The sequence below is a fragment of the Lutjanus erythropterus genome, chromosome 5 (assembly GCF_056507025.1).
Source record: "Lutjanus erythropterus isolate fLutEry1 chromosome 5, fLutEry1.hap2, whole genome shotgun sequence".
Taxonomy (NCBI): domain Eukaryota; kingdom Metazoa; phylum Chordata; class Actinopteri; order Lutjaniformes; family Lutjanidae; genus Lutjanus; species Lutjanus erythropterus.
This window is the reverse complement of record NC_139321.1, coordinates 39,834,999-39,855,105: the sequence shown is the minus strand read 5'-3', so window position 1 is coordinate 39,855,105 and position 20,107 is coordinate 39,834,999. Positions and strand designations below refer to the sequence as shown.

Here is a 20,107-nt window from a genome sequence, read left to right as displayed (position 1 = left end):
ATTAAGTGTGACACAGTGCCAACATACAGAACATTTGTGTTTTCTTTAAATGACCTTTTAACCAAAATAGAAATAATTCTCTTCATGGCTGATAGAGGAGGTTAAATCACTGATTTCTTTCTTCTTAAATAATAAGCCAGGATAAACCAAAATCAGAATTAGAATAGCTAAAACAACTGATTTAACTGTCTCTTCCTTTCAGGTCTTCTCCATGTTTTTCAAAATGTGGCTCATGGTTGTTTCTGTCCCGCTGCTTCCTGCCATCATCATGGTGTCCAGTCGTTATCGCATGAACGTTGCCAAGCTGTGTCGTCGAGCTCTGACCTGGGCACTGAGGCTGGTGCGAGGGAGAGTGTGTGTGAGGAACACACATGCTTTCGTGTTCTCTAAATGCACCCACGGCAAAGCTGACAGCGTCCTGGAGACCTTCAACCTTTACACTGAGACACACCCCTCCCTCTGCATCAGTAAACAGGCCGGTCAGTATGCTTCAGAATCCCTTTAGTTACCAGGTGCATGGAGTTATAACAAATTGTCTTTGTGAAATCAGTGCAGAGAAGAAATCTGCCCTACAAAGAAAAAAAGGCAGTAACTTTTTTTTCCCCCAGAAAATAAGCATTTTTGTGACATTTACGACATCCTTTGTCATATGGACAAATATCTGCTCTCTAATGTGTTGTATTTGGGGAAAATAGGGAGCCAAAATTACAGTAACTGGAAAGAGCTATAGAGACACCACTGAAATATCTGCAAGAAAATGAAGAAATATACAGTGTGCATTATTCTACTATATACACTGATCAGGCATAACATTATGACCACTGACAGGTGAAGTGAATAACACTGATTATCTCTTCATCATGGCACCTGTTAGTGGGTGGGATATATTAGGCAGCAAGTGAACATTTTGTCCTCAGAGTTGATGTGTTAGAAGCAGGAAAAATGGGCAAGCATAAGGATTTGAGCAAGTTTGACAAGAGCCAAACTGTAATGGCTAGACGACTGGATCAGAGCATCTCCAAAACTGCAGCTCTTGGTGGGTGTTCCTGTGGGGAGTGAAGGCTGGACCGTGTGATCCGATACAACAGACGAGCTACTGTTGCTCAGATTGCTGAAGAAGTTAATGCTGGTTCTGATAAAAAAGGTGTCAGAATACACAGTGCATCACAGTTTGTTGTGTAAGGGGCTTCATAGCTGCAGACCAGTCAGGGTGTCCATGTTGACCCCTGTACACCGCTGAAAGCACCAACAATGGACATGTGAGCATCAGAACTGGACCACTGAGCAATGGAAGAAGTTGGCCCAGTGTCTCCTCTATCCTGCTCCTCAGAGCTCACTGTCCTGCATGTTTTAGATGTTTCCCTCCTCAAACACACCTGATTCACATGATCAGCTCATTATCAGGCTTCATGACGAGCTGATCATCTGAATTGAAAATTTGGTATGATCCAAATATTTTTTTGGTGAGCTCTGCAAAGGCAGAATACAGGAACTTCCAAATAAGGTCAAAGGTCAAATCAGAGGTCAGGATTAAGATGTAGAAACAACCTGATATAAATCTGTAAAACTGACAGATATCTAATTATCTGCGTGCAGCTATTTTGGCTCAACAACAAGAAAACTTTGAAGCCATTTTTCTCAGTTCTGCACTCTGAGAAGTTACTGCCTTTTTCTTTGTAGGGCAGAAATGTTAAAGGGTAACTAAAGTATTTTTCAACTTTCAACCTTATTTCCCATGTTTGTGTGTCTAAGTGACTAATGGGGACAACAACATTTGAAATTGGTCTAATCCTGAGCTATTGGCTGTTATATTTGGACCATTAGTAAGACCTGTGATTTAACTCAGACTGTGACTCATAATAGTATTTTTCAAGCTATTTTCCCTTGTTTTGTGTCTAAGTGACTAATGTGACAGCCAGCAGAACCTAAACTCAGCTACACCATAATGCCTTCAGGCTAATGTGCACCATCAAAAGTCCACAGTGTTTGTTTTTGCCACCAACAGCTTCAGATTGTTTCTGATAGACCTTTTTTAGAGAGTAAGATCCATTTTTTAAAACTAGAAATAGATGTTTTATTGTTCTCAACAGACGACAATATTCTGGTTCTACCCACCATTTTCTCCTGCTGCTTCTCTGATGTCAACCTCCCCTCTCGCTCCTCTACCAATAGTTTCACATCCAATATGGTGATTAAAGGGTTGATTTCTTCCAAACCAGAAATGGTGATTGTTTGAACAGTGGAACGATGAACCAGGAGGTTTTTTTAATGATTTTATTTTATTTTTGCCAAGCTTGAATGAAGATGATGATGATGATAAAATTATCTACCTCTGTAGCGATTAGGGCTGCACGATATTGGAAAAAACTGACATTGCAATTTTTTTTTAACCCTGCGATATATATTGCGATATGAAAAAATACAGGAATTTTCACCAGATGACTTGAATAGCACTTTATGTTATGCTGCACTGCTGCCATCTTGTGGACAATTAACCTGCACTGATCTTGCGAGTCGCTCCATATGCAGGGGCGTGGTCTGTTTTGGCAAACTGATTAAGAACGATTGTGACTGGTGGATTGCTGCATGCAGTGTGTGTCAGGTACCCTTGAACGTTTAGTTCATTTGCCTCCTACATCGCAGGACCTGCAATGTGACTATTGCGCACACGTACATTGCGATGACGATGCTCAAACGATATATTGTGCAGCTCTAGTAGCAATCCTTTCCATAATGTTGTCAGACATGTCAGGTTGAGACTAACAGCAATCCCACCCTGTCAGTGGCAAAAACAGGTACTTAAAGCAGGCATACTTTGATGGTGTGCAGTTGCCCGGAGGGATTATATTGTAGTTTAGTTTTGCCTCTGCTGACTGCAGCACTTTCTAACTCTTTCTAGAAACTCACTGCACTTGAATCTGGAAAACTGACTCCAGCTCAAGACTAAGCATATTTACCTGCTTTAATCGGTTTCCAGGAACATAATATGGAAATTAAAAGCTTCCAAAGTGTTTTTATCCATATTACTGGTCATTTGAAAATCCAAATGCTACAACTTAAGGTAGAAATCCTGTGGAGGCCACTGTGACAGCACAGTGTCTGTGTGGTTTGATGGGCAAGTGCACACAGTGATACATTTTGAGTAGTTTGGAAATTTTGAAAGACTTTTATTGTTTATAAGGCACCATGAAGAATCCCAGTCAAATCTGGAGTCAATAAAAAAAGTTACAAGTTTGACAGTGATTCAGTTGTGACTTGAATGTGACTCAAGTGTGAGTCACTAACTCGAGTTCCCAGCTCTAGTGCAGGGATATGAACATTTGAAGGAGCAGCACAGATGAGACTAAGGTTTGACTGATATGAGTTTAGGCCATAGCTGATAAAATGTGTAATATGTAGATGTGATATGACTTTTATTCAACTTTTAAATCCCATTCATGTTAATTAGACCAATTCCCACTTTTCCAAGTATTCCTACTCACTCAGCGTTCATACTTCAACAGCTTCATCATACAAAATTCAGCCAGATATGCACCTCAGCTCCCAGCTTCATGCTATATTTAGCAACTCTGACACCCTTTCCACTTTCCCATCGATTTGTATTCTTTTCAAGTTGTATCTACATCTCATTCATAATTTAAGCCAGGAAACCCATTCAAACTTTCCACATATTTCACTTTGAGTTTCGTTTAACTTTTAAATCCCATTGATACTAATCAGACCCTTTACCACTTTTCCAACCAGGCTATTCACACTTTTGTAGCTGTTCCTTCATACAAATTAAAGCCAGCAATGCAGTTTAGCATCAGTTTAGTCAGCATTCACACCCACAATTTCTAGTTTCTTTCTGTCTCTGCTCCTGTAATATACATGTCTTCAGTTGTAAGGCTGAACGGGTTTCCCACAGGTACAAACTGGAGCAAATCAAAATGCAAATACAACTACTGATTACCATTAATCCAAATATTTTAGATTCAAAAACCCTCAAATCTTTGTTATATTATAGGTCTCAGACAAATAGTAAATATGAAAAGAAGAAATAGAAGAAAAATGATACATTAAGAAAAAAAAGTAAGAAAAATATATCCACCAATATAAACAAATATCTAAAAAAAAAAAAACCTCTTAAGTCTTAACTAATGAAAGTTCTAGGATTCTTTAAAAAGATATATATATATATATATATATATATATATATGTATGTATGTATGTATGTATGTATATATATATATATATATATATATGTATATACATATATATATATATATATGTTATATATGTATTTATTTTTTTTTTACGAAAACTGTCTGAGACGTGTTTTAAAAGGGAGAATGTGAAGATGACTGGACCGTCTGTTTTTATGAGTGATGATCTGAATTGAACTGAAAATTATTTCAGAAAACTTTAGGAATGCTATCAGTCTTATGAAGAGCTTTGTAAACAAATTATGTTTAAATTCTATTAATGTCAAATGTGGACAAAATATTGTGGTTACCAAACAGTGAAGCAGATGGTGTCCTGAAATTAGTTGCATTACTTATATACCATTTCTGAAAAAGAAAAAGTGGCTTGATGGATGAAAAAATGTATTGGTCCATAATATATTACAACAGGAACAATATGAGTATATTAAGTTCTAATTAAGTGTAAGAATTTATTTGTTTGTTTGGAAATTCATGCACTGTAAACCCAAACAAGTTTGCAACACTCAAAAAAATTGAGGTTGCCACAGTTTTTGAAAGTTGGAGGTTATCAGAGCTTAAATATAGTTGTTGTGTACTTTGTGATTACAGATAAATTAAACTGATTGATTAAGCCAACTCAATAATTTGCAGAAAACTAAACTCAGAATTTTCATTCACCCCTCTCCAAAACACTCAAAATTTCAAAGCAACTTGATTCAAAAGACTTTCGAGTTTTGAACCCAACTTAAACTCTTAAGTTTTGAAAAAGTTTTACCAACTAATAATATTTTACTGAGATATTTTTTACTTCTCTTCTTTCAATACACTTTAACCTGAGTTTGAACCCCCCCCCCCCCCCCGCAAAAAAAGCATATTTCAAAAAATTGTTGCACAGACTTGTTGAAGAAAAAGTGAACAATGGTTCATTTTTTTTTTTTTATTTCTAAAACTCTAACATTAAATTTTATCTAAAGTAAATTATCTCAACAAAAGATTGTAGGTCAGTAAAACTTTGTTTACTTCATTTCAAAACTTTTTGAGTTTTTAGAGTTTGATTCAAAACTCTAAAACTTTTTTTTACAGGACAGAATTGATAAATTCTAAGAATATAAAACAATTATTTAATGTTCAGTAAACTTCCTAAATTATGAGTTGAAGTTTTTAGTTTTCACTGCTTATTACAATGAATAAACGTGAGCACTGAGTTTTACAGTGTGTCCACAGTGTTTAGGTCAATGATTGGAAAGGATGAGGCAAGTCATCAAGTTTAAAATGTGTAGGACTTGAATTTATGCATTCATGACACAATAGCATCAAGCTGTAATTGAAAATGATCAAAACTGATGAAGAAATCAACACCTTCCCTGTTTCTGTCAACCCTCCTAGCTGAGGCGTTGGATGCTGTGGTGAGGCGTGTCCGTCCCTCCTGTGTGTTGGAGCTGGGGACGCACTGTGGCTATGCTTCTGTCCGCCTGCTGCGTCTGCTGCCCCCTGCTGGCAGACTGATCACAGTGGAGCTGGACCCTCTCACAGCAGATTTAGGGGAGGAGATCATACTTGTAGCTGGTTTCAAACACTCTCAGGTATGCCCAGGGAAGATTAGCTTTTTACTTCACTACATTTACATTTTAAAAACACTTAACTAAGGGATTTTAACTCTTTTAGTCCTCTTCTGATTCTCTGCAGTTCCAGGTGTTGACTTCTAGCTCAGCTGAGGCCATCCCAACATTGCATCCTTATCTTGAGCCTGATAAAGGGACCAGTGAGGGTTTCAGTCTGGTGCTGATGGACCATGACCCTCAGCAGTACCTTCCAGACCTGCTGGCTCTGGAGAGAGAGGAGCTCCTCAGCCCCTCTGGATGCTCTGTCCTTCTGATCTACAGGAACCAAAGAGCTGAGGGTCTCAGAGAAATCCTGGATCACATCAGAGCGAGGCCCGACCGCTACTGCATCAAGTCAGAGTCCTGGTTTATGATGGAGATCTTATATCAAAAGGAAAACATGATGAAAGTGACAGGTGATAGCAAGATCTAAAGTTGTGTGTGTGTGTGTGTGTGTGTGTGTGTGTGTGTGTGTGTGTGTGTGTGTGTGTGTGTGCTTTCAGTTTGTGTGGTCTGTATCAGCCAACAGTATTAAATACTTTATCATCTTTAGTATTACTTGTGAGTCAGAGAATTGGAAAAAAAGATGTGCTGAATAAATTATTTTCTACAGTTTGTCAAACTGTTGAATACTTTTTCATTTTATGCTTAAATGTTTATGAAATTGTATCTAACCCTCCATCATTGGTTCATTTCACTTCATTTCATTTATTATTATACGGGAAAAGATTAAAAGTAACATTAAAAAAACAGTTACATTTAAACGGACCTGATTCAGTCACAACTACTTTAAGGCAGGTTCCTGTTCTGCAGCACATGAAAGACAAAAAAATCACATCACAGAACAGAGACAGTCAATGAAAAACAAAAACACGAACAGCAACACAGACATTCAGAAAGGCACAGACTTAAATGAAGGGTGCAGAGTTTATTGGTTAAATCAGTGGTTGTGTGTCCTTCCATCAGATAGTGTTTATATGCCAGTTTAAAATATGTAACAGAGGTCATTGTTCTAAGATAATATGGCATCACATTCCAGAGTTTGGTGTATGTATGAAAAAATTATCTTTGACTGTACCTACTTTTGTAAACTGGTACTAGGATTAAGTGCATGTGAGACTGATCTAGCAGTGGTTAAGCCAGGGGTCTTTCCAGTAGCTCCCTGTGGCTTTGACCAAATAAATGACCTTTTTTTTTAAACATTTTAATTTTCATTTATTATGTTTGTATCCCTAAAGTGATTCTTACATTTTCCAATTGTAATAGAATGTAGCCTACAAAACAAAAAAGAGAAAGGTTTTCATATTTTACCAACTAAAACGCACCTCAAAGACTTGGTCTACGGATCGGCACCTGTTCCTCAAAGTTTTGCCGCAGGCTACTCTTAAGTCTCCCTGGATGTCAAATCCAGAGAAAAGAGAATGTAATAGTTGCAGCTCCAGAGAGACATTTTATTTTTTATTTTGGCCAAAAATAGCTCATTGAGAGTAAAGGTTGCAGACCTCTGGGTTAAGCCTACACCACAAGTAAGTTATATGATATTTTAAAGGGACAGTCAGTGTTTCTCTACCCTGGTCCTCAGAGCTCACTGCCCTGCATGATGTTTCCCTGCTCAAACACACCTGATTCACATGATCAGATTGTTATCAGGCTTCAGGCTGTCAGACAGAGGCTTCATGATGAGCTGATCATCTGAATTAGGTGTGTTTGAGCAGAGAAACATCTAAAACATGCAGGACAGTGAGCTCTGAGGTCCAGGATAGGGGAAACACTTACAGTGCATCCCAAAATAAAAATTAAGCATTTTTCCTCTTACCTGTAGTGCTGTTTATCCATTGAGACAGTTTTGGTGTGAGTTGCCAAGTTTAGGAGATATTAGCTGTAGCGATGTCTGCCTTCTCTTCAGTATAAAGGAACTCGATGGTACTCACCTTGTGCTACTCAAAGTGCAAAATCATACTTTTGAAAAATTCAGCACCAGTGTCTCTTTCCAAAAATCATGACCAGGTTAAGATAAAACTCAGACCTTGTTGTGAGCAGTTTCATGTAGGAACTACTTTCTTGCTGTATTAGAATCTACAGGAACTACTTTTTTCTACTAGAAAGAAAGTTCCAACATGAAAGTGCTCACAACAAGGTCTAGGTGGCAACATGGGCCTGACTTTTTCAAGTCTGAAGCTCATGTGTAATGCATCCTGATACATGCAGGCACTGCTGGCATGAGTCCACAAGCAGGAGAAGTGAGCTTTCTCAGTCAGTGTAGCACACACACACACACACACACACACACACACTCAACTGCTTACATGTAGCATCCACACTGGCTGGACATCCACATGAAAAGTTTCTTCATTTCTTTTAAGGTTATTATGTTCAAGTCCAAGTGTCTTTATTGTCCTTATGCTTACACTTAATGGAATTTCGTTTGGTAGTTCTCAGCACAAAGTTAAGATAAAAAACACACAATACAAGTAATAATAATAATAATAAATGAAACATAAATAAGTGCAAGAGTCAGCAGCCATACGGGGAATGATATGTTGATAGATAAAGTGCAAACAGTGCGAGTCCCAGTCTTTAGGAATGGTGGGTCAGCGTGTGCCTGCATGAGTCAGGAGGTCTGAGTGTGTCTGAATCTGCAGAGGGGGGGAGAGCTTGTCTGTTTATTTGTATATTTGTCTGCAGGGGGGTGGTATGTGTGTGCAAGAGGGGACTGATAGATTTCACAGCTCTGGGGAAGAAGCTGTCTTTCAAGTCTGGTGGTTTGTGAGTTTATGTTTCTGTACCACTTTCCCGAAGGAAGCGGTACAAACAGTCTGTTTTCCGGGTGAGTGGGGTCCAGATGTGGGAGAGGACTTCCGACGATCCCCTGGGCTGTTCTTATCACCCGGGCCAAGTTCTTTCTTTCCTGTGCAGCTGCCATACCACACTGTCATACTGAGACAGAGGATAGTCTCGATTGTGGCTCTATAAAAGTTAGCGAGCAGCCGAGGGGAAAGTCGAGCCCGTTTCAGTTTCCTGAGGAAGAAGAGCCTTTGCTGGGCTTTCTTCACCAGGTGTGAGGTGTTTAGGGACCAGGTCAGATCAGATGTAATATGGACCCCCAGGAACTTGATGTTGTCTACATGTTCCACTGCCTTCCTGTGGATGTGGAGAGGCGCATGTGCTGTCCTCCTGGTCCTCCTGTAGTCCACGATGACCTCCTTGGTCTTGCTAGTGTTCAGAACGAGGTTATTGGCTGAACACCACTGTGTCAGGTGCTGGATGTCCTCTCTGTAGTGAGTTTCATCATTGTTTGAAATGAGACCCACCACAATGGTGTCGTCCACGAACTTCATGACCAAGTTTGTGGAGTGAATGGTGGAACAGTCGTGGGTGAAGAGAGTGAAGAGTACAGTCTCCCACTCTCACCATCTGAGGTCTGTTGTTGAGAAAGTCCCTGATCCAGAGACATAGCGATGGGGACAGTCCAAGGTTAAAAAGCTTCAGTACCAGCTTATCCGGGACCACCGTATTAAAAGCAGAACTGAAGTCAACAAATAACATCCTAACATAGGTGGTGGGATGCTCCAGGTGGGTCAGGGCTGTGTGGAGTACTAATGAGATAGCATCCTCTGTTGATTGGTTCCCCCTGTAAGCAAACTGATGGCTGTCCAGACCCTCAGGGATTACCTCATTGATGTGTTTCAGGAGGATTCTCTCAAAGCACTTCATGATCACAGGAGTCAGAGTAACAAGGCAGTAGTCATTAAGGCAGGAGATTGCAGATTTTTTGGGCACAGGCACAATTATGGAGGATTTAAGGCAGACAGGGACCGTGGCAAGCTGCAGGGACAGGTTAAAAATGTCCAATTGGTCAGCACATGACTTCAGAATCCTGCCTGACATCCTGTCTGGTGCACCAGGAGTTATTAATGTACAGTGCCAAACCTCCGCCTTTGCTCTTAGCAGAGACCGCAGTCCTGTCTGCCCGGAACAGAGAGCGCCCTTCTAGCTCCACCGCAGCATCTTGTATGTTGTTATCCAGCCAGCTCTCAGTAATGGTTGCCACACAGCTGTCTATCCTCTGTGAGGCGATCCTCAGCCGAATCTTGTCCATCTTGTTGGCAAGTGATCTGGCGTTGGCGAGGAAGAGACTGGGGGTTAGCGTGTAGCCTAGCACATAGGCCGCTCCTCTTACCCCGCTTTGTTTGTTTGGTTTATGATTCAACATATTTTTAAAGTCATATAGAGTCTATACGTGACAAACAGCAAACACAACAGCTATAATAACACATGGCAGATAGAAAATACTAGCCTGTAACACAATTTGTATAATACTTGATAGATGTGTGGTGCTGGCTCAGAACATCTGATGTGGTGCACAGTTAAATACAAGATCCAGGGTACTGTTCCAAAAATTTTTTGTAGGATGTTGCACCCGTTGTTAGTTAGCAAGGGGAATCACCTCCACCTGTTGAGTGATGCACCTTGTTCAAATATGGTATGAGTGAATTCCGGATGAGGAGGCCCCTCGAAGACAAAGGAGAGCAGTAGAAGCGCACAAATTGCGCTCAAGAAATTCAGCCTCCTTTGTTCCCATCCCCCTTTTCCCTAAAGTTAAGATTTAATATATGGATAAATAAATAAAAATATATTAAGCATTCGAATGCCTATGAAGTTCTTTCCTGAACCTTACATAGGACAAATGCAGTTTACATGCTCAACAGTTGATTGGTGATTGTATGATTTGTTTTATACAAACAAATATGAAAGAATATAGTATTGATCTGAATAAAATCAAACTAATGATAAGAAATTAGCTTACTCATTAATGCATCTGTAATATGGTTTTCAATTACTCAAGCAATACAGGAATAAATTCAAAAATCGAGTGTAATGAAACAAAACAATCACTTTCAAACAATACATGACATAGCAATCTAACAAATTCAGTATTATAAGGTTGAAGTCCAAAATAACTCACTTCCATTGTCTCTTTGTTCTGGCTGGTGGTTTGGAGGAAAAACAGTGAGGAGTGAAGGCCTGACCTGTATAATCTTAGGGGAGGAGCCTGCTCAGGAGTGATGCAGGTAGGGCGGAGACTTAAGTTTCTGAGACCTTCAAATATCAATAAGATCAGTGCTTTCCTGAAAAACCTGTTGTATGTAATCTGAGACATGTCTTCTGTCCTCTGGTTGATTATCAGCATACTGATGTTGCAAACAATTATTACCAAATGAGTATGTGCTAATAATGTTTTTTTTTAAAGCGATACTGCTCATCTGCTTTAATCCAGGTCTCCTTAAGCCCCGACATGCCAAGTTGACTTGAAAGATGTGATTTATAGCATGTTTTAGTCTGAATCTTCATTGTAGATTCTTAGCTTGGAGCCACGTTCACATGCACACTGTCTGAACTGGGTGTGTGTGGTGTGACAATATGCAAGTAAACAAGTAAACAGCATGTCGGGGCTTTAGTAGACTTGGATTATGCCTGACAAGCAGTATGGAGGCATTTCATGTTTTATTTTAATTTATTTTTTTACATTTGAAAACTGATCACCATTCACTTCCATTGTTTGAGAGATTCTGCAACACTGTTTTCCTGTGAAACTCCAGCAGTGTTTTGTGGACTAAAAAACTAAACCTGACCTTCAGTCGGCACGAGAGTGAGTAGATAATGACTCACTTTTCACTTTTGGGTGAACTATCCCTTTAACTGCTTCTCACTAAAACAATTCCTTGTCGATCATAATGTGTATGTTGTACTGATCCATTCAGATTTTATTGATCAAGCTGTTGAAGCAAACCAACTGAAATGTGCCGCATTTCCCAAAAGCAAAGAATTTTTTTTGTTTCTTAAATTAAAAATTGATTGTCATCAATGAATTTTCATGAATACCAGACAAAATATGATGCAAACAAAAATATATATGTAAATGATTTAGAAAAAAATGGATTTTGTCAAAAGATCTAATAAACACTGATTTAAAAAAAATCAAACATTTTTCTGACAATTATCTAATACGTCAGGCTTTAAAGGGTTTCCTTTGTTTGTAATATTAACAAAATCACCAAGCTGCTTTCACAGGCACCTCTCCTCACAACAAAGAAACAAAGGAAAACAACTGGTTGTAGAGCACAGAGTGACCACTTGATGGCGCTCTCGGCTTTTTAATTGAATAGAAACTCAGGCACTGAACTGGGTTTCCTAAGGCATGACTTTAAAGGAAAATACCACCAATTTTAAGTGCTTTCATGTTATTCCTGCACCTCAGGACAGCCTGTTTTCTTTAGCTGCAAACAGAAAGTTTTACCTTTGAGTTTGTGACATAAATTCTGTCCTCTCAAGTGCCCTGACTGATTCATGATGAGGTGGATGATCCAAAAGTATCATGTTATATTTGCTTTTGTACCCCACTGTCAATGTTTACAGTTAAAAATACAGTGTTATAGGGGAAACGGCTGCCAGTCATCAGTGGTCTCACCCTAACCAGCCATAATGTGTGAGATTCAGTGTCCCAGCGAGCGCGGCATCCTAAACGAGGAGAGTCAGTGTTGTCTTGTGGGTAGAACTCAGATGGAGTTTTCCAAATTTGCCTGTAATGGCACTGCTGAGGCTTTCAAGGCAGCTGGAAAGCCATTACATGGTTTAGAGACAATTTACTGCAGAATTTAAATAAATAATATCTGTGCAAAAACACAATTTAATTAAATGCAATATTTCCAGGAGCCTGGGGGCGGGTCTAGACTCCAGACAATTGTTACACAACAGTGAAATGAATGTACTAATAACTAAAATTATACGAACTTGGAGAGCTTAGTGCAGTCAGAGGGAGTCGGGGGATGCGGTGTTAATGGCCAGCTTCTATAAATTAGGCATGGAGGTTAGGTAATACATGGTCAGGGATGAGAGCTTTGTAAATCCATCCAGTTTAACTGCTCACTGTGACTGTCTCCTCTCCACTGAGCAAAACAGGTAATGGAGCTGGCAAAATGTGACGAGCTGCATGAATACTTTATAATCTCATACAAGGATCATTAGTTGCACTGCAGGGGAAGTGCCAATTGCATTTGCTGAACAGAGGAAATAACAGGAAAGTTGACTACAGGCATATGGGTTATTGTCAGCCCCCCAACTGCTAATACTACTGCTGTTACTGAGGAATGCCGACGCATAAACAACCAACTGATTAGTATCCAAAGTTAGTCTTATAATCAGAAACAAAATATAACTACTTTAATTCCAAATTAAGACATGTACCATTTGGAAAAAGGTGACGCCCACTCGGAAGAAGTGATTGCCTGCATGAAAGTCAAAGCACTGAATATTATTATCGCTAATTAGCAATCTGGAGCGTTTCACTTAGAAAATAGCAACATTCAGGGTGGGTGTAATCATCTGTGAGAATTTTTTATTTATTTTTTTTCATCCATTAAAAGGAGTTTACAATTTGTGTTTTGGAATGAAAGAAGTCGTGTCTCGACGACAACAAAGATTCGAGTCTTTGGATTCTGTTTTCTAGCAGAGTTTGTTGTCTTTGCAAATATTTACTACAAGTTTCTGAACCAGCATGTGTAGTTTTTTGAATTATGGGCTGTTTTTCCCCATTTAATAAAGACAAACAACATGGAATAAATAACACAGTCAGTTAATTTAACTAAACAAAACTAAAAGTGAAAAGAAAAGCAGGGATATTTTCTACCAGTCACATGTTGGTGGGCTTAAAGGACCAGTGAGTAGGATTTAGTGGCATCTAGCAGTGACTTTGCATATTGCAAACACCATGTCTCTCCTTCCTCTTCCAAGCTTATAGGAGAACATCATGTGGCTGGGAAAAATGTCAAAGGTCATATCATGACCCAGTGTTTGATTTGCCTGTTTTGGGCTACTGTGCACTGTAAAAAATATACTGCAATTTAGTCAAATCATTTGATCTTTTCTCATGAACTCTCACTTTATGTTCTGCTAGTTTGGGTGAGACCCAACACATCTCACTTACAACAAAACACAATATGATATTGTAAAAAGGAATATTCTAAGCCTTTGGAAAAGCGATTATGTGCCTTCTTTTAAGACCTTGCTAATAATACATGGAGAGGACCCAATACAATGTCCCTCTTAGTTCTGCAAACTTTTATAAATTGTGGCGACCATTTCTGTCTTACCTGTCGAGAGTGACTTTGAGTGTCTCTGTATATGTATGTATGTATGTGTCACAGTTCAAGTGTTCCAAAGGGGTGTACTACGAAGCAAGATTAATGGGTTAGCAAGGTATGTTGAGTCTAAATCCAGGATTTTCAGTGTCACGAAGGTGGCTCTCTTTTAACCTGGCTAGATCACCATGGTAACTGATGCTAAACTCATAACGTGGTTGGGAGCAGGTTATGTTCAGAGTTTCAGATTTAATTGTCTGTAAAATTTGCTGTTCTTTAACTCATTATTGTCCTAACAAGGTTGTTTATGAGTGATACACAGTATTTCCCAAAAGTGAGTACACCCCTCACATTTCTGCAAATATTTAATTATATCTTTTCATGGGACAACACTGAAGGAATGACACTTTGATACAATGTGAAGCAGTCAGTGTACAGTTTGTATAACAGTGTAAATTTACTGTCCCCTCAAAATAACTCAACACACAGCCATTAATGTCTAAACTGCTGGCAACAAAAGTGAGTACACCCCTAGGTGAAAATGTCCAAACTGGGCCCAGTTAGCCATTTTCCCTCCCCAGTGTCATGTGACTCGTTAGTGTTACAAGGTCTCAGGTGTGAATGGAGAGCAGGTGTGTTAAATTTGGTGTTATCGCGCTCACACTCTCTCATACTGGTCACTGGAAGTCAGTGGTGGACAAAGTACTCAACCACAGTACTTGAGTCAAAGTATAGATACTCCTGGTCAAATATTACTCAACTACAAGTGAAAGTTGCTCAGTCAAAATTTTACTTGAGTTAAAGTACTAGAGTTCTTGCTTTTAAAAATACTTAAGTATTCAAAAGTACATGTTTTTAAAAATACTTAAGTATTCAAAAGTACAAATTACAAAGTACATTTTCTAATATCAATACATGCTGTATTGTTTTCATGATGCATTTACAGAAGCTTGTAACTCTCTGAAACCACCTGATGATGCACTGATGCTTGTAGAACCTGTCTGCTACACAAAGTCTATAGAAACACCTATAAAAACTTCAACATAGAAATACAATCAAAAACAAAACGGACAGTTGTTGTCATTTTCTGATGTATCATAAAATTAGATTGAAGATAACTGTAAGGAGTTCAACAAGTCTGTTAAATAACTGAGATTTCTTTGTCTTCAGAGGCAGTATATATACATGAATTATGATGTATTTTTCACCCCGATAAAAACAATCCAACTTTAAAAGCTACCTGGAATAATGAATAATTATAATAACATCTTGAGATTTAATTTTGTCTTTCTCCTGCCGTCACCATTACTGCTTTTTGTTTGAATGAAAGAGGGAGAGCTTGCTTGTTCTTGTTACAGAGAGTGCCTGGATGATGTATTTCCACTTTTACATCAGTCCCATTTGAGAGGAGCTACTGTGATTGGTTTCTTTCTGTGAGGAACACAGCATGGGACCAACTGCATTTTAGAAAAGAAAAAAACACCAACAGCTGACTTCAAAGCTCAGTTGAAAAGTAACAACAACCTTCCTACAAATGTAGTGGAGTCAAAAGTACAATATTTGTCTTTGAAATGTAGTGGAGTGAAAGTCAGAAGTTTCCAAAAAAACAAACACTCAAGTAAAGTACAGATATTCAAAAAATGTACTTAAGTACAGTACTCAAGTAAATGTACTTCACTACTGTTCACCACTGCTGGAAGTTCAACATGGCACCTCATGGCAAAGAACTCTCTGAGGAACTGAAAAAAAGAATTGTTGCTCTAAATAAAGTTGGCTTAGGCTATAAGAAGATTGCCGACACCCTGAAACTGAGCTGGTGGCCAAGACCATACAGCGGTTTAACAGGACAGGTTCCACTCAGAACAGGCCTCACCATGGTCGACCAAAGAAGTTGAGTGCACGTGCTCAGCAAAGTCTCTAACATCCACCAACTCCGTGATGTCATCATGGAGTAGTGGCAACCTGTGAAGCTCTGGTGAACTCCACGTCCAAGAGGGTTAAGGCAATGCTGGAAAATAATGGTGGCCACACAAAATATTGACACTTTGGGCCCAATTTGGACATTTTCACCAAGGGGTGTACTCACTTTTGTTGTCAGCAGTTTAGACATTAATTGCTGTGTGTTGAGTTATTTTGAGGGGACAGTAAATTTACACTGTTATACAAGCTGTACACTGACTACTTTTTTGACTACATTGTATCAAAGTGTCATTTCTTCAGTGTTCTCCCATGAAAAGATATAATTAAATATTTGCAGAAATGTGAGGGGTGTACTCACTTTTGTGAGATACTGTAGCTTATGAACCGAGGGAGGACGTTAACATTGAAAAGTTGCTGAGCTGTATGTTCGTAATATCACTGAACAAATCCATATAATGTAAAAATGTAACAGCGGCACAAACTGTCTGCATTATGCTGTCATGGTGATGCAGAGTCATTTTTCCTGTTTGCTCCAGATCATATTAACACTTTAAATTGATATTGTATATAATCTACACACTAAAATAATGATGAAACAACTACAGACACTTTGAATACTTTTTACTGTTATCTGTTTTGTCTTGATGATTTTGCAGCTCAGATCACTGATTAGAAAATTCATCATCATTTATCACAGACAATCTTAAATCAGTTACACTCATTTTACGTTGGTTTGGTCAGAAACTTCAGTGATGTCCACGTCTGTCTCATCATAGGACAGTGTCAGACAGACTTCATCATGTTTAAATCTGCTGTATGGAGTTTTATTGTTTAATGTGCAGTTTTCATGTTAGAATAAACGGCAGCATTAAGACCACATTTAGTCCATCAGTAATTTTCTGACAGCATTCTTCTTCTCCTGCTTTATTTACACAACAATGTTGCTTTTTGCCGTAATATATTTTGTATATTTTCCACAGCTCATAATTATAAGAACTTGATGATTTTGACTTAAGTAAGTGACTCGCGATCGCTTCGTTTCATGCAGCCCCTTTTATGTGAGCACAGAGTCTGAAGACGAAAGCCTGGATTAACAAAGTGAGTTTATAACCACCATCATGATACCGGTTATCTCTGATTGCAGATTTAGGCTTTGTCAATCCAGGTCATACAGAGAAAGCCTGGCTGTGTTGAGCTTGCTTCGAAGTACAGCCCTCTGATTTTGACCCAAATGCAGACAATGGAGACAGACAGGAGCAGTTCAGTATTATTTAATAAACAAAAACAAAGCCATACAAAAGGCTTGCATGAATGTAAGGCAGGGAGAGTCCTCAGACACAGCAAGGTAAAATCAAACAGTAAATCCAAAATATGAGGAAGGAAAAAACCCAAAAAGAGGGGTACAAACACTGGGGTAAAAGCTAAAGGGAAAATAGAGGAGACTTTACAATGAGACAAGGACAAACTAGCAAGTAAGGACACGCTAGGGAGGGGAGAGGATAACTAGACACAGGTGAGGGCGATCAAGTACAGGTGAAAAGAATCAGTGATCAAAAAGAACAGGGAAACATATTGAGACAGGAAGTAAAAACAACAAGGACGCACAAGGGAAGACATACCAAAATAAAACAGGAAGTGACTATGAAAATCCAAACTTACAGTGTGTATGTATATAAGTCTGCATGTATGTTTGAGAATATTGGTGTGCAGATGGAGTATGTGGTTATATGTACTGTATATGTTTTTCTTGGTCAGTGTAACATATCATAGATATCTACTCAGCTGCTCACAGTGATTGTTGTTCTGATGAGAGTGGGGGCCTCTACAATGAAGAGGGCTCATATGCTCATCATCATCTTTAAGTGATCTGGCTTAACTAAACCTAACAAAGGCAATCAAGGATATGCAGTCACACGAGTAGATCTGACTATAATTACATTTGTCTGGTCCGTTAAATTAATGTGCTGCTTATGTCTATTCTTGAGACAGTTTTAATCTTATTAGTTATGCAGCACTCAGCAGCGCCAAACTAAAATATGCTATTTAATACTCTGTCATCTGATCTGCAGACAGATGATCAAACGTAATAAATGATGAAATTGTGATATTCTTATCGTAACTGTCTTTCAGAGCGCAGTATAAAACAGACTTGGTGCAAATAAAAAGTAAATATAAAAACAGAATGAATGATGTCAGTATGTACATAAAAGCACAATAATGGAATAGTTTTCCCTCTCATGATCCACACACTGCGCACTGAGCACCACAGGATCTTGATGATGCCCAGTGCCGTTTCATAAAGTGGTTTGACTGGTAGTGCGTTATCCATATTCATCTCTTATCTTGAACATAACCTGATCCAGAGCAGGTTAGGGGTTCAGCATAAGTTACCATGGCAATCTACTCCGGTAAGAGGTGAAGCACCGTCGCAGTGCCGAAAATCCAGGGTTAACCCTGAAAGTTACCTTGATAACCAAAAATCCTGCTTCATAGTACAGGCCCCTGTCTTCCTTGTATTTTATTTATTCTTTTTTTTTTTTTTTTTTTATCTCTTGTGTTGTACTGGAGGGACTGTTCCTTTATAGTTGCGCTGCTTGTTCATAAAACTGAAAATTTACAAATGAAATATCAAAAAACTCTCATTAAATGTAAATCCAAGTTATATTTATTCAAGTTACTTAAAAACTTAAAATGCCCAGCATGTAATCCACATACGGCGATATTTGGTGTACCCTCCACAGCTCATAACATCACTTCATGTCAATCAAATGCTATAGCATTTACTTCATTACCAGCACGCCGATTAATCTTAACAAGGTGGAAGTCTGCCAGCCCTCCCTCTTTTATACAGTGGATTAAGGAAGTAACGATGTGCCTCAAAATGGAGAAGCTAAGATCCACTTTAAAAGGGTCACTTAAAATTTATAACAGAACCTGGTTTCCCTTTATTGACTATTTGGAGAACTTGGCTTTCCCAGCAGTCTGAAGCCAAATTTTGGCACATGAGCTAATGATCTAACCTGATTCTGATTCTTTAATTTTTCTTTTCTGAGTGCTGAAAACTTGTACGATGCATTTACTGTACTGCACCGCTGTTGTTGTTTGTTTGTTTGTTTGTTTGTTTTTGCCTCCCCCCAATGTATTCTTGTACCTACCTAACTATGACAGCGATAGTTCACCGCTGTATGTGATAGACTTGATTTGTTCTGAGGAACCTTAAGTGGACTCTAAGCCTATACTTATATTTTATGTCAGTGCTTCGTGGGGGTCTCGTGGATATGTCTGTCCCACCTTTTTTGTTTATTTGTTTGTTTGTTTGTTTGTTTATGTTTTATTAGTGCTGTGGATGTCTTGTTTTATTGTATTAAATTGGGAAAATGAATAAAAAAAAGTGTTCAAAAAAAAAAATGCCCAGCATGTATTTTCAAAACAGAGTGAGTGTGAGCGTGAGTGGTTGTTTATCTTTATGTGTCAACCTTGTGATGAACTGGTGACTTGTCCAGGGTGTACCCTGCCTGGGATCGGCTCCAGCCCCCACAAGACCTATCAGGATAAGCGATTACAGATGATGGATGGATGGATGGATGGTATTTTAAGAACATTTCACAACTTAAACATTAAGGCTTTTGACTTCAAAGGATGAGTTGAATGGACATACTGTACAGAGTCAATCAACTCATTAAATTAGTTTTCTAAAGTAAAAGGATCAGCATATTTGTAGACTTCCCAGCATGCATTGTTTAAGAGATAAAACTCTCTTGAGACCCTTCTGTTCATTTTTTTTAAAATTTACTGTATATGATGAAATGTTGCTGTGTGTCTCTGGTAAAATTGACCCGGTCTGGGTGCAACATTTTTTTCCAAAACTATTTTGAACTTCATATGAACACAGAGAAACAGTGAATGTGTGTGTGTGTGTGTGTGTGTGTGTGTGTGGATGTATATCCGTGTGGGTGTGGCAACATATAAGTAGAGGCACACCCAAATCATGAAATCAGGTTTATACATTGGTAGCTTTGAATATTATTGTGTGTGTGTTTCTGTGTATGTATCTATGTACACTGATCAGGCATAACATTCTGACCACTGACAGGTGAAGTGAATAACACTGATTATCTCTTCATCATGGCACCTGTTAGTGGGTGGGATATATTAGGCAGCAAGTGAACATTTTGTCCTCAGAGTTGATGTGTTAGAAGCAGGAAAACTGGGCAAGCGTAAGAATTTCACAAGGGCCAAATTGTGATGGCCAGACGACTGGGTC

At 38.7% G+C, this 20,107-nt stretch overlaps 1 protein-coding gene across 1 annotated transcript; it reads left to right on the top strand.

Moving 5' to 3' along the window:
* The first annotated feature begins 218 nt into the window (after positions 1-218).
* On the top strand, positions 219-6,399 carry LOC146327276 (catechol O-methyltransferase-like). Its single transcript, XM_084718485.1, has 3 exons — positions 219-479; positions 5,571-5,767; positions 5,871-6,399. Exons 1-3 carry the CDS (start codon positions 224-226, stop codon positions 6,216-6,218), a joined length of 801 nt encoding a protein of 266 aa, XP_084574611.1. The 5' UTR covers positions 219-223; the 3' UTR covers positions 6,219-6,399.
* Positions 6,400-20,107: the final 13,708 nt, after the last annotated feature.

Bases quoted from the DNA above. Each gene is read 5' to 3' on its own strand.
- LOC146327276 (XM_084718485.1), top strand. From the start codon at position 224: ATGTGGCTCATGGTTGTTTCTGTCCCGCTGCTTCCTGCCATCATCATG. The intron at 480-5,570 runs GTCAGTATGCTT...CAACCCTCCTAG, and splicing joins CTGCATCAGTAAACAGGCCG to CTGAGGCGTTGGATGCTGTG. The intron at 5,768-5,870 runs GTATGCCCAGGG...GATTCTCTGCAG, and splicing joins CTGGTTTCAAACACTCTCAG to TTCCAGGTGTTGACTTCTAG.